The following is a 15,765-nucleotide window of genomic DNA, read 5'->3' on the forward strand; positions in this document are numbered from 1 at the left end:
AGTTGATTATTTCTGTGTTCTAAATGCCATGCAGATGGATGGCAGATGGATGTATATATAGCAAATGGATGCCTGTTTGCAACAGGTATGAAAATGGGGTGTGACTGTTGGGAGACATCTCTTCAGAGGGGTGCTTTGCTCTGTTTTCATAAAAATAATTAATTAATTAAATTCGAATTTAATTAAAAATAATTAATTAAATCCGAAAAATAATTAATTAAATAATTTAATTATTAGAGCCCAAGGCCCATCTTTTGACAATTAAATATATATTAATTATATATTAATTATAATTAATTACCAAATAATTAATACACCCCAAAGCCCAACCCCAAGGGTGAGCCCAATTTTAGTCTCCAGGCCTATTACTCAAATTACTTTCTTTAAAGGACAAAGCCTTATAAAGTGATAAACTCTTTTGGGAATGGCCAATGTGGGACAAGGAAATTTCTACTCAAAGTTCCAACACCTCCATGTTAAGAAACAAAAACATATGTAAATTTTTGTTTTGTACAGTCTCATTTTTTTAATACAGATCGGCACATAACGATGTACATGTGCTATGCAAGTTATTATCATTAAGAAGATAGGTAAGCAAAAGTCCCAGAGGTTTTGGTTTGGTTTGCATTTGCTTGTTCTTGCTTTTGGAATAAAAATGCTAGGATATGGTGGGCGGGCGTTTGTTTGGTCCCTTCTCCCTTTGGATTGAGGGTAGACGCTTGCACTCTATGACATGCAGAGAACTTTGGGAAGGACTAATCTCGCATAATTACATTTTATCATCTTAAGTTTGAGTCCAATTGTTTTTTTTTTAATATTATTTATATAAAAAAAAAGACATTACAAGCAAAACATCTTTTTTTTTGTGCTTATTGTTTAAATATTAAAAATAATGATACGTATAAAAAAATTTCTCTGTCTATTTTAAAATTTGTGCTTAGATTTCTCATAGTAATTATTCTAGATGCACATAACGTCAGCTTATGGACCTGATGCACATAAAATACCTAAAATCACCAACCCACCTTTTAGTATAATTCAGGGTTGGTGATCTATGAGACTACAAAATGGAAAGCTAGAAAGGTGTCTTTTCATCTTCAACACCAACAACTGATTGCTCCCTTTTGGTTTTACTACTCAATTGTCCACTGCCCAAAAAGAATTCCAACATCCAAAACTCAACCCTTTCAAAACTTTCATTTTCTTTCTTTCTTGTATTTTAATTTTTGTATAAGCGATATTACTACTTTATGTTACAAAAAGATGGAGAGATCGAGTTTGAATGTAAGATAAAATGAGTTAAAGAGGAAGATCTTAAGTCATTTCTTAACATTAGCGGTACAAAATAACGCAATCATAGTCCATATTGTAAGGGAAATAAAGAAATAGCTAAGCTTTGAGATAGTTGTTACCACTTGACTGGAGGCTGCTTAAATTCGACTCATATGTGAATGCAATACTACATAGATATTTATGTTGGGTTTAATACACATGTAATTAACTGATTATGGTGATACAATTTTGCTGAGTGTATTAGTCATAAACTATTCTTTAGGGAAAACCTAACAATATTTTTAAAATGTATGCATTGACGGAAAAAAGAAAGAAAGAAAGAAGTCAAACTACAACGTTTACTAGTTCATCTTACTGGGAAAATCCCTCTTTGATTTATGAAAATTTAGTACACCTTTTTTGAACTATAAGATGGCTTCCAAGCGAAGCAAGAATACAAGGTACTGTTTGGTACGCAGATGGGACGAAACGGGACAGAACGGGACAGAATGGAACATAACAGAGGTTCCATGCTACATTTGGTGTACGCTCAGGCAGGAATGGAATAAAGAATTAAATGACAAATGTACCCATCCACTCCGACGAGTTCGACCTTACTTGAGTCACCACTGACAAGTTCAACGTCATCCCTCACATCTTCTGCCTAATCCTCGCCATCACATCTCTAGAGTGATGGCGTTGGCTACGTCCTATGAGTGGGTAGTCTTGAGGTTTTCGCGACGGAGGGCGACGGTCTTGTCGTGGGACTAGCAGATAGTAGGGAGGCGGCGGGAGGAGGTGGGGTTGATTTCGGATGGGTTTGCTGTGATTGGGTTAGCCTGGGTTGTTGGGTTTGTGGTGGAGGAGGAGGAGGCTACAAGAGAGATTGAGGGTAGAAGAGAGGGAGGCTACGGGAGAGAAATGGTAGATAGTGAAATTAATGAAAAAGATGAGGGGTATTGCTGTCCAAAAAGTTATAATTTTGTGTTCCATGGGTTGGAACAAGTCATTTCAGAGGGAGGGTGGCACAAAAAATTGACTAAAATCTATTCCACGGTACAACACGTCCTAGGCAAATTGGCACACCAAATGTGGGACGAGTGTGTCATGTCCCACTGCGTTTCGTCCACGTACCAAACGGTAGGATGCGCCTTTTTTCTTTGGTGGTCTTCTCCTCATATTAGGTGGTTTTCAAACTGAAGATTTTTTACAGAGGTCTAAGCTTATCGTCTTATTTTTCTTCTCTTTTATTGTTTCTTAACTATGTACTTCTTGCCACTTAGTACTACCGTACGGTCTAGTGGTATTCCTTTTCACTTGTAAGTGAAACGTCTTAGGTTTGATTCTTACCAAAGGTAAATTTCAACCACATTATTGCTATCCCATTGTGAGGCTTCGCCCACTCCCCCACCCCCTTAGTGTAGATAATATCATTTGGTCAAAAAAACAAAAATCTATGTACTTTTGACATTGAAGTAACGTTGGGAATGAAATCCAGGATTCATGAGAAAAAAAGAAGGGAGGTGAAAATGGAAAGGGTTAGCAGTCGAAAATGTTAGGGGTATGATTGTCCCCTTAATTAGTTGTAATTTTTTTTTTATATATCAATAATATTCTCTCGTATCGTCGAAATTTCTCAAAAAAAAAAAAAAAGTAAGTGTGATAGTATTTTGTAATTGGTGTTGTTGTTAGCTTTAACACTCCTTCTTAATGCTTTACTACTTCACTCTCATAAGTCCTCTTAGGTAGATGAATTTGTCCTTTGTTAATGATGTTTCATAGAAACATGTTTTGATTTGCCATGACATACATGATTCTTGCTCATGGCAATAGCGGACTTGTTATCACAAAGAATAGGGGTTGCTGATTCTTGTTTCTCATAAAAGTCTTGCATAATTCTTCCCAGCCACACTGTTTGAGAAGTTGCAATTGAAGTCAAAGCACATACTCAGCCTCTGCAGTTGATAATGCAACTGATTTTTGCTTGTTAGACGCCCAAAAGAATACACCAGCCCTAGTGTAAAAGTATAACCAAATGTACTCTTCAAGTCAACCACACTACCTCCCCAATTACTGTCACAAAACACAAACAGTTTTGGCTCAACATTCCTTTCATACATAGTACCAATGTCAAGTGTGTATCTTGTATGTATCATAAGATTCTCTTTGCAGCTTCATAGTGAATGCGAGTAGACATGTGCATAAATCTAGACAACAAGCTTGCAGTATACATGATATCTTGGGTCTAGTTGTTGTCAAATACAACAAACTCCCTACAAGGCTTATATACATAGATTCATCTGCATCACCACTACCATCTTCTTTTTGAAACTTGTCATTCACAACTAGAGGTGTTGCAACAGGCATACAACCAACCATTTTGAATTTCTATAAAAATGTTTTTTGCATATTTCTTTTGAGTAATAAAGATACCATCATCTGGTTGAATGATACCAATTCCCAAAAAATAATGCAACATGCCTAGATCACTCATCTCATATTTCATCATCATGACATTCTTGAAATTCAAGATCATTCTATCACTAGTTCCAGTATAAACCAAATTATCAACATATAAAGAAACGATAAGGATATCTGAAGTACCTTCGGTTTTGACGTAGAGTGCAGGTTTATTCTCACTTCTTTGAAATCATCTTTCATTGAAATATGAGTCGATCTCTCCATACCATGCTCTTGGAGCTTGTTTCAAGCCATAAAATTCCTTCTTAAGCTTGTACACCTTGTGCACTTGTCCTTTATGAACAAATCCTTGAGGTTGGTCAACAAGCACCTTTTCTTTTACGACTCCATTTAGGAAAGCGGACTTGACATCGAGTTGGTGTAAGAACCACCACTTCTGAGAAGCTACAGAAATAAGACCTCTGATTGCCTCATGCGTAGATAACGATGCAAAGGTTTCTAGGAAGTCAGTCCCGAATTTCTAAGAATAACCTTTTGCTACCAATCTAGCTTTGTTCCTTTGAATGGAACCATCTTGATTGAGTTTAGTCTTATAAACCCATTTCACTCTAATAATGGAGTTGTTACAAGGTCTGTCCACTAACTCCTATGTCTTGTTTTTCACAATAACGTTAGTACTATGCTGTATTTTGGTAGGTTTAGTTTGGTAATTTGCATTTTGATCTAAATTCTAATTTGCTGCCACATGTATGGCATAGATGAATTGTAAGAGCACTTCCAGTGTACTAAAGCCCGTTGGGCAATAGGCAACTCAATCCCCTTGAATGAACAGTAACGGCCTATAGTGAACAGTAATTGTCTAAGTGCATATCCACACCTTTAAATTGAATAGTCAGACAATTCGTATTAATTTTTTTTTATAAACTAATAAAAGATAACCTTATTTTTAATTTCGGATAATAATAAAAGATTGGTTGAAAGTATTTGAAAATATTGAAATGTAGTACAAAGTGGAAGAACATGGTTAGGTATAGAAAAAATATAACTTTTATATTTTTAATTGGTTTATTATAATTTTTTAATAATTTAAATTGTGGCTAAGGTCAACCTTGCATCACATAGGCAGGGCGCTGAGTCATACGATTATTACCTAATTTCTCCATCGGATTTGCCTTGAGCCCAATTACCCGAGTGGGTTGGAGTATTTTGAGAAGAAGGGAGTGGATCAGGTTGTCAATCTCCAAGGCAATAAGCAACGTTGGAGTTGCTCTAATGCTGCTGCCCTACAGCCTTAGCAGCTGTCCTATGCACTGGAAGCAATACCCAAAAAGGAAATAATCAGAAAATATCTCTTCGTACAAAAGCTTTCTCTGCTCTCTGTTTCTTCTCTGCAGCTGCTGCCTTAATTCATATCTCCATCTTTTTATTCTAGTTTTAATTAAGATGAAGATGGTCTGAATACCAACAGTTGCGATAAGTGAATATATGAATTCTAGGTTTTTCCTATTTTTGAGAATTTGTTTACGGTTTCAATTCCTATTGTAAATAGGATAGGGGCGGTGTGGGAGATAGACTTGACATGAGATTTCAAAGAACAAGAGAGTTATTCGGGTTTATCGAATTCCCACACAAGTCATAAGGGGAGTCAAAGGGTTTGATTTGGAGGGTGTGAGAGACGTTAGGACCTAGGGTTCGATAGGAGGTAAGTGTAAGAGTATAAACAAACACAAAGATGAAGATCTAAGCAAGGAAGAAAATATCGGTAATATCGGAAATATCGATAGTCCGAAAACACGGAAATATCGATGGAAATATCGGGATAATATCGATATCGATAAAAATTACATGGAAACCACGGAAATTGTAAGAAAAACTTGGAAATTTTTATTGAAACTTTGTAGGATGTTTATTTAGTCAATTATCTATTAGTTTATCACAAAAAATTGGAAGGAAATGCATTGCATGATGGATTTAACATTATCAAGTTGAATATATAGCGAGCTGACAAACATTGTGAGTGTAGAAAATATGTAGTAATTAATGAAAGAAGTTTAAACACACCATAATCATTTATATATAATGAATTAGTACAATATTTTACACTTTATACATTGCATGGTAAGATACATGAGTAATTTAGTACCACATAGAGTTCCTATGAGGTTCAAAATTTTCACTATCTTCATCATCTCTATGTGTAGAGTAAGTGTTTTTTAGCATATTTTCACAAAAACATAAGTGATATGGTGGTCAAGGTGTTGAAGGAGTAAAATGGGAGGGGTTCAAATCCCTTTGGTGTTTTTTTAAATATAGAAATTTATCCTAGATAATAAATATTAGCTTGCAAGCCTTGCAGAAATCTTAACAACCATATAAATATTACAGGATGAATATGTAATCATAAACACATCTGTAGCGAGTTGGATAAGGTCCAGGTGCGTTGTTGACAAAGGGAGGGGTTCGAATCCCAACCTACATGCATAACATCATAAAATAAATTATTATTAAAAATATGGATGGAAAACACCTTGAATCGTCAAAAGCTCCAAAGTAGTGCCTCTCTCCAAATTGATCCGTCCCCCCCCCACCCCAAAAAAAAACTTAAATCATACATTGTTCCCAAGGTGTGAAAAAATAAATAAAAGACAATCGAAAAGGAAATTAAAAAGCTAAACAAAACCTAAAGAAAGATAACAATAAGTAAAAGACAAAAAAAATAAAAAATAAAAAAATAATGAGAGAAAAGAAAAGAAAAGAATGCACCTGGTGGAATACGGACCTAAGGTCTTGATGAACCATGCACTGGGTCATGAAAACCCAAGTAGAGTTTGGAAGAAAGGCCCATGGAAGGGCACCATGATGACGGGAGAAGCCAAGTCTTGGAAGGAAAGCCCACGTAAGTGCACCATGAACCCTAGCAAAAAGGAGTATTAAACAAACAGCTATCATGCACTCTCACCTCGAGCCCAGAGCCAAACCACTTATATGTTTTTATTTCTCCAGACTCTTCCCATTACTCCCAAGACTAACCCAAACCATTTCACCCATTTCTCTCTTCTCTTTGTAGCTCCATCGTGCAACTCCCTCTCTATTGGTCAGCTCTACCTGCAACCCTAAACCAAAGCAACCCACACCTCCATTATGCAAATCTTGCCCTCTTACTTCGATTGGGCAAACAGCCCATAAACGGATCTAAGCCGATAAAAGTGCACAAAGGTAAACAACCTCTTTTTTTTTTTTAGTCATCATCGTTTCCAGTTTTCTTTTTTATAAGAAAAGGGAGGAAACCCTCATACATGTGTGCTTTCTGTGTAGAAATCCTGAAAGCCACGGTGATAGCACAGATGAAGAGTACGAATATCGCGATATTATCGGTAATATCGTGATATTATCGATAATATCACGATATTTTGACGATAATTAAATGGAAAAGTATGAAAATATCGTCTTCTCATAAAAACGATATTATCGGCGAAATATCGCCGATAATATCGATATTTTGTTCCTTGGATCTAAGTAAGGACAACAAGCACCAAGAGCAGAATCCAAGTGAAAGCAATTCAAGGGTCTAGATGAGGATAAGTGTCACAAGATCCAAAGGAAGTTACAAGGCTGTTAGGATATGGTGCTAAGGTTGTTAAATTGATAGAATTCATATCTTAGCTTATGGAGCAAGGAATGTAATAATATAAATACACATAGCTAAAGGTGTAATCGATAATGCAATATACAAGAAATACAAAAGAAAACTTCTCTGAAATCTCTCTATCTCTCTCTCTCTAAATCTCAGTTTCTTCGACTACCTTCATTGGAACTACTGCTTCAATCTTCACATGGTATCATCGCCGATCCGACTGGCGCTTCCAAATCTTAATCAAAGCTTTCATTTCTTCTCTCTACCCTCTAGTTTGCACACTGTTCTGTGGTAAAACAAAATTGGCGTCGTCAGATTATTACAGAGCTTCAAGAACTTCGTCTTCTTCTTCTGCATATCAACTGTTTGTTAAAAGGTCTCAGTGAACTTCTTGTCTCACGAATCAACAATGGTTACTACTGATCAGCTAAGGATTGTTCAGTCTCCAATCACCGGTCTTATCTCTACCATTTCTACGTCCGTTACAGTCAAGCTTGATGATTCTAACTACTTAACCTGGAGCTTTTAGATTAAACTTCTCTTTAAAAGTCATGGCATTCTAGGGTTTGTTGATGGATCACGAAAATGTCCTCCAAGATTTGGTAAGGATGCTACAACTGAAGGGATTGAAACTGATGATTATCTTGTATGGAAGATGCATGATCGTGCTCTTATGCAATTAATCATTGCAACTTTGTCTACAACTGCAATGTCCTGTATAATTGGGAGTCACAGTTCTCATGAAATTTGGGTTAATCTTGCTGAGCGATTCTCGACAGTCACGAAAGCTACAATCTTTCAGATGAAAACTGAGCTCCAAAACATTCAAAAAGGGTATGAATCTGTCTCTGTGTATTTGCAAAAGATCAAAGATGCGAGAGATCATCTTGCTGCTGCAGGAGTCATTTTTTATGATGATGATATCATAATTCTTGCCCTGAAAGGTCTTCTTGCAGAATTTAACACCTTCAGGTGTGTTATAAGAGGCAGAGAAAATGGTATTTCCCTAAAAGATTTTAGGTCTCAATTGTTAGCCGAAGAGACTACAATTGGTCAATATTTTGAGTCTTCCCCATCCTTTAGTGCTGCAATGGTTGCTGGTACCAACACTGACAAAGGGAAAGCTCTAGTTCTTGATCAAGATTCCTCTTATTCTGTTGAGTTTGGTTTTAGCTCTGGCATCAATGATCAACCATACAAGAACAATGGTGGTGGTTCACGTTCTACTGGTTATAATTCTGGTGGGCAATATTATACCAATGGGAGTCTATCTATCAATTTTGGAAGTAATTCTCAGAGTTCTTACCACTATGGCGGTTACAAGGGAAACAACTTCAGAGGCAAAGGAAGAGGAAGGTCATATCAGTCTGGTCCCCGATCTTATAATCATTCACCAAATCTAAGTCCTGGAATTCTTGGTGCTCCAAGACCATTTCAGTCTCATTATCCAGATCATCCATCTGAAATACCAACTTGTCAAATATGCAACAAAAAAGGGCATGTTGTAGCTGATTGCTTTTAGCGACATAGTACACCGGTCTCCGCTTCTAATTCTTCGATTCAATGCCAAATTTGCTGGAAGTTTGGTCATTCAGCTATTCAATGCTATCATCGAGGAAATTTTGCTTATCAAGGAAGGCCACCAACCCCACATCTCTCTGCAATGCATGTTCAGCATCAACCATTTGCCCCTGAAGAACAATTCTGGGTTGCAGACACGGGTGCAACATCTCATATGACCTCTGAGCTAGCTAACTTGGAGTTGGCAAGACCATACCACGGCAATGACACGATTACCAATGCAAGTGGTGCAGGTTTACACATTTCTCACATAGGATCTTCCAAATTGCATACTTCCTCTCATAATCTTGTGTTGAAGAATGTTTTACATGTGCTAAAGATATCTCAGCATTTATTATCAATTTACCAACTCTATAAGGATAATAGATGCAGATTCATATGTGATGATGTTTCTTTTTGGGTTCAGGACAAATTCACAAGGAAAATCCTTCTCAAGGGGCTGTGTAGGGCTAGTTATTATCCTATACCTTTCCACATTACTCAGAAGCTGCCATCTGCATCATCTCAGTTACACAAACGCTTTCTTGCACAACTTGTTAGTACAAGTCTATGGCATCAAAGGCTAGGACACCCATATAATGCAATCACTTCTGCCATACTACATCAGCATCAAGTTTCTGCATCTTTAGACACTTGTAAAACAGTTTGTACACCATGTCTAGAAGGGAAATTTACCAAGTTGCCTTTTTCTTTTCCCACCAATAAATTTGTACATCCCCTAGAAATCATACATAGTGATGTATGAGGCCCTGCTCCTCTCTTATCATATGAAGGGTTTAGATACTATGTAACCTTCATAGACGAATGTACACGATTTACATGGATTTTTCCTTTGAAATATAAATCAGAAGTGTTTGCTATATTTGTCAAGTTTCATGCGTTTGTGTGTAACCAATTTTCTGCCAAAGTAAAAATTTTACAAAGTGATGGTGGTGGAGAGTACATTAGCTCTCAATTTAAACATTTTCTCACCACCAATGGTATACTTCATCACAAATCATGCCCACACACTCCTGAACAGAACAGATTAGTTGAAAGAAAACATAGGCACATTCTAGAAACTGCCATTACTCTACTTCAAACTGCTAAGTTACCTACTCTCTTCTGGTTTCATGCTTGTGCCACTGCAGTATATCTCATCAATCGCTTGCCCTGTGTCATTCTTAAAATGAAGTCTCCTTATCAACTGTTTTATGGTCATCTTCCACACATTAGTCATTTAAAAGGTTTTGGATGTGCATGTTTTCCTCTCTTGAAACCATATAATACTTCCAAATTACAACAAAAAACAGCTACTTGTGTGTTTCTGGGCTATGCAGGAGATTATAAAGGTTTTCTATGTTTAAATCTTACTCAAAACAAAATGTACATATCAAGACATGTGCTTTTTGATGAATCCAACTTTCCTTATGACAAGTTTTCTATTTTTGTCAATACATCACCTTTGGTAGTCTCACCTCCATCATTGCATCATTCTCCGTCATTACCATGCATTACATTGACTAAGCAAATCACATCATCACTTCATAATCATGCATCCTCATCTCATAACACAAATTCAATACGTTCAAATGCATTTAGTACTCCAGATTCCTTGCATGTATCTAGTGCCTCAGATTACTTGGCTGCATCTAGTGCCTCAGATTCCTTGGTTGCATCTAGTGCCTCTGATTCCTTGGAAACACATGCATCTGTCCCACATTTGAATTCATATCAACCTCCAAGTGTTGACATACCAGTTACCACGCCTACACAGTCTCCCATCCCTGTGGATCCTGATTTCCAACCCGATCATCTTAATGTTGTTCTCTCAATACCAATGAATGTGCATCCTATGGTAACACGTTCCAAAAATGGTATTGTCAAACCGAAGGCTTTCTTAGCTAGCATTGGCTCTCAGTCACCTGTCTCCGAACCAAAAACATTCAAGACCGCTTCTAAAGTTGTAGAATGGCAAAGTGCAATGCAGGAAGAGATCGATGCACTTCATTCTCAACAAACATGGTCCCTAGTTCCTCTTCCAAGTGACAAGAACTTGGTTGGATGTAAATAGGTGTATCGAATAAAGAAGAATGCAAATGGCACTGTGGCACTGTGGCACGATATAAATCACGACTTGTAGCAAAAGGGTAGAGTCAAGAAAAGGGTGTCGACTACGATGAAACATTCAGTTCGGTGGTTAAACCTACAACCATTCGCCTTATTCTTGCCTTGGCATCACAGTTCCACTGGCAACTCCGGCAACTTGATGTAAAAAATGCCTTCTTACATGGCATTTTACAAGAATAAGTGTACATGGAACAGCCTCCAGGATTTCTCAGCCCACAGTATCCATCTAATTATGTCTGTAAGCTTCACAAGTCCCTCTACGGGTTAAAACAGGCTCCAAGAGCGTGGAATGACAGATTTACAAGTTTTCTACCAGCCTTGGGATTCCAGTCTTCACATGCCGATCCATCGTTATTTGTTCAATCCTCTCAACAAGGCATTGTTGTCTTACTGCTTTATGTTGATGATGTTATTTTAACTGGGAGTTCTCCTCAGTTGATAGCTCAGGTCATCAAAGCTCTTACTACCGAATTTGAAATGAAGGATTTAGGTGATCTACATTACTTCTTGAGGCTGCAAATTAGTCACACTGCAGAAGGTTTATTTGTTTCCCAATCCAAATACATCAGTGAGTTAGTTGCCAAGGTGGATTTACAAGAGTGTAAACCTTGTGCTACTCCCTGTTTACCATATCATCGACTCTTAAAAGATGATGGTAAGCCGTATCACAATCCCGATCAATACAGAAGTGTCGTGGGAGCCCTTCAATATCTCACATTTACAAGGCCTGACATAGCCTTCTCCATGAATCAAGCTTGCCAATTCATGCATAATCCTATGGAGTCTCATGTCATTGCAATCAAACGGATCATTCGATATCTCAAAGGCACACCAGATTATAGGATACATTTTAAACCTGGACTGCTATCTCTTCAATCCTATAGTGATGCCGACTGGGCTGGGGATCCAAATGACAGACGATCCACCTCTGGCTTTATAGTTTTTCTTGGATCCAATCCTATTTCCTGGTCCTCAAAGAAGCAGCATACGGTCTCCCGGTCATCCACAGAAGCTGAGTATCGAGCTCTTGCTATCACAGCTGCTGAACTATCCTGGATTCGATAGTTGCTTTGTGATTTATATATTCCTCTCTCTCAAGCCCTAATGATTCACTGCGATAACATTTCAGCCATTGCCCTTTCAACAAATCCTGTGTTTCATGCGAAGTCCAAGCACATTGAGATTGACTATCATTTTGTTCGTGAAAAGGTGACAAGAAGAGATCTTCACGTTCAACATGTTTCTTCTGCTGATCAGTTCGTTGATATTTTCACAAAGGGTTTATCTGCACCCTTGTTTCAACATCACTGTGGCAATCTCATGCTCAGTTCACTCAAGCATGAGATTGAGGGGGGATGTAAGAGTATAAACAAACACAAAGATGAAGATCTAAGTAAGGACAACAAGCACCAAGAGCAGAATCCAAGTGAAAGCAATTCAAGGGTCTAGATGAGGACAAGTGTCACAAGATCCAAAGGAAGTTACAAGGTTGTTAGGGTATGGTGCTAAGGTTGTTAAATTGATAGAATTCATATCTTAGCTTATGGAGCAAGGAATGTAATAATATAAATACACATAGCTAAAGGTGTAATCGATAATGCAATATACAAGAAATACAAAAGAAAACTTCTCTGAAATCTCTCTATCTCTCTCTCTCTCAATCTCAGTTTCTTCGACTACCTTCATTGGAACTACTACTTCAATCTTCACAGTAAGGGGCTTGTAGCCATAGCAGTTCCTATTCTTTGCTAGTGAAATTTCTTGAGGCGATCACCAGAGTGACTGTAAGCACAATTGGCCGAGCCACTATAAGCTCTTGTGTGGTTATTTTGGCCTGTGTGGTGGTTGCATGTGCAGTTAAAAGAATCCGTTGTTAAGATCTTATTGAAAAAAAATTTAGTAAAATATCTCTTCCTCCCAGAAAAGATTAATTATCCTTTCTACCCTAATCTGGCAAATGATGATTTGTTACTGCCGGCTTATAATATTGTGGATTCAAACAAACAATATATTGCAAAATTTCGGTCTTCTCATTGCTTTCGTGCATATTTTGTAGTACATTGGTTTGACTACATATATATACATATATATTTATGTTATGATCATCTTTTATCAAGTGACAAATATAAACGAACTACATCCACTTATTAGCATACATATAAGGAATTACAATCAATTGTGACATAGATCAAGTTTGTTTTAATAACAAAATATACGTATTTAGGTGTTTTTAGAATGAATATATTACAAAAGAGTCTACAATTTCTTCCGCCTATAATTTCAGCCAAAGCAGCGTCATTGTGAGCTCTAAATGTGACAAAACCTAATTCAAAATACACATGCACCAATATCAGTTCCAGTTTTGCTAGCTAAAGAACAACCAATGGGATCGAATGGTCGAAGCTCCCACGAAGAGCTCTAGCACGACTCGATTTCTTCTTCTTCATCCCTCCTTTGATGATCTCCTCCTCTAGTCCCTTAGATTTTTTCCCAAATGCAACTGAGGTCTGGGTCGAGATACGTGCCATATTACTATTGGCTTTTGTTGCACCTCCATGAATAAGTATCCTAGTAATCCCAGCGTAGTGCAAAGACTCAGCAATCTTCAGTGCGGTCACACCTTTGTTAGTTCGAGCTTCAGCATCAGCTCCTTTCTTTACCAACATCTCAATCACATCCGCATGTCCTGACTCCACTGCGCAGTGCAACGCGGTGTATCCATCCTCATCTTTAGCATCCACATCCACACCCTTTTCGAGCAGCGTTCGAACGACTTCAATGTTCCCTTTGAAACATGCCCTATGGAGAGCAGTCCACCCATGTTGGTCTCTTCCATTGATCGTCGCACCTGTCTCAAGCAGCCTTACAATTGTTCTCACCTCTCCCTTCCTCGCCGCAATGCACAAGCTATCACCAAGTCGAAGAGCGTCAAATAGTCTCGTGTGTCCATTCTCCAACGCAACATCATAGGCCGTTAGGCCGGCAAAGTTTCTGATATCTTTATTGGCACCCTTTTGCAGCAACAGCTTCACCATGTACTCGTCCCCCATGCTAGCTGCGATATGCAAAGGCGTGTCACCATCTCTACAATCACGAACTCCAGCTTTTGCCCCGCTCGCCAATAAGAGCCTTGCGCAGTCCCTTCTTCGCTCCTCCACCGCAAGGTGCAAAGCTGTGCTACCATCTTTAGTCAGCGCATCAACATTAGCCCCCTTGATTATAAGAAGCCTCAGAACCTCTACGTGGCCTCCTCCGGCCGCAAGGTGAATGGGGCCCCAAGTGGAGGACTCAGATCGTTCAGTGCTGGCACGTCGGGCCATTAAAAGTTCGACTATCAAGGCTTCTCCTTTCGAGGCTGCAGCCTCGAGTGGGGTAGACCCTGATCGGCTTTGAGCCTCCACGTCAGGCTCAAATTCAAGAAGTAGCTGGACTAGGTCAGGCCGTCCTTGAGCAACAGCCAAGTGAAGCAAAGATTGGCCCTCAGAATCCACGGAATCGGCAGCTCTCCATGAAGTTTCACTCTTCTCAAGCACTTCTCGAATATCATCCATCAAACCATCGGACACAAGTTGTGCCAAAACAGGTGAACCAACAAACATAATCTTGACACCACTATCTATGAACACTTGTTTCTTCTTTGTGGTGAACCAGTCGTTTGGGACAGCATCGAATGTCGAAGAAGAGTCTTTGATCGCTGCTCCGGGCACAACCACGCTATGCAAAAGGAAGGAGTCATTGCAGTAAGGGAAGGAGTCGGGGAGACTGGACCCCGGTGGAAGGTGATAAACAATCTCTACGGTCAACTTCTCGAGAGGAGATATGATCCCGGACTGAGGCTTCACCGTGTAACGATTCTTGATCAGCGGTTGGAGCCTGAACGCTACCGGCATAGTGTACATAACGTTGCGTAAAGTGAGCTGGCCGTAACATTTCTGTCCCGGTTCGATCCTTATTGCAACAAAGTTTGATGGCTCCAAACTTATGAGCCTGTCCATCTTTCTTTGATTTTCACTTTGGCTTCAGATCAATGAGTTTTTAGGGTTCTTATGATGTATAGAAGAAATTAAAACACATGAAATACTGAAGGAGGAAGTGATATTCGAATTGAAAGTTTTGAGTTTGGTGGGTGTAGTTTAAAAGAAGGGAATGTGAAGGCCGGCTTTGATGAGAGAATGCCAAGTGGGGGTGTTAAAAACAATGCTGACTTGTTCTATTCGGCGTCTCAACTAGGGAGTATAACTCCTAAAATCACAGTTGTATGAACAATTTTTTTAATGAAACAATATATTCACATTAAAGAATCGAAGATTTTGGACTAAATCATCCAACAAGTAGTTATAGTAATTCGGTATCAAACTTGTCATCTATGAAAGTCGAGTTTAAAAGCTTCTACCTACAAGTACAAAGAAATATCATTATACTCTTCTTGTGAAAATGCCAAAAATTTAGTCGTCTTAATTTTTGAGAGGTAATTTTACAATCTTATTCTCCTTCTACACACCCGTATCAATTTCTAGTTAGTGAATTAAATAAATAAATAAATCAATAAATAGAAATGAGTAGGAATGTGTAAAAAGCTAAAAATGATGTGTAAAAACCATTTCTCAAACTTTTTTTTTTTTTTGGAAGAGACAGAAAGTTAATTTCAAAGCTGCTTAACTAGGATGTCACTCTCTCAGTTTTGTATTATAATTTCTATTATGCACAAGAAAACTTTTTTTAATTGTTGTTGTTGCTCTAATATCTAG

At 38.2% G+C, this 15,765-nt stretch overlaps 2 protein-coding genes across 2 annotated transcripts; one reads left to right on the plus strand and one right to left on the minus strand.

Annotated features, from left to right (window-relative positions):
* The first annotated feature begins 11,203 nt into the window (after positions 1-11,203).
* On the plus strand, positions 11,204-12,082 carry LOC139191509 (uncharacterized mitochondrial protein AtMg00810-like). Its single transcript, XM_070812396.1, has one exon. The coding sequence runs from the start codon at positions 11,204-11,206 to the stop codon at positions 12,080-12,082; it is 879 nt and encodes a 292-aa protein (XP_070668497.1).
* Positions 12,083-13,143: 1,061 nt separating this feature from the next.
* LOC103453967 (protein VAPYRIN-like) lies at positions 13,144-15,162 on the minus strand. Its single transcript, XM_008393560.4, has one exon. It carries the CDS (start codon positions 15,010-15,012, stop codon positions 13,387-13,389), a length of 1,626 nt encoding a protein of 541 aa, XP_008391782.1. The 5' UTR covers positions 15,013-15,162; the 3' UTR covers positions 13,144-13,386.
* Between the last annotated feature and the right edge of the window lie 603 nt (positions 15,163-15,765).

Source organism: Malus domestica, chromosome 14, assembly GCF_042453785.1.
Source record: "Malus domestica chromosome 14, GDT2T_hap1".
Classification (NCBI taxonomy): Eukaryota; Viridiplantae; Streptophyta; class Magnoliopsida; order Rosales; family Rosaceae; genus Malus; species Malus domestica.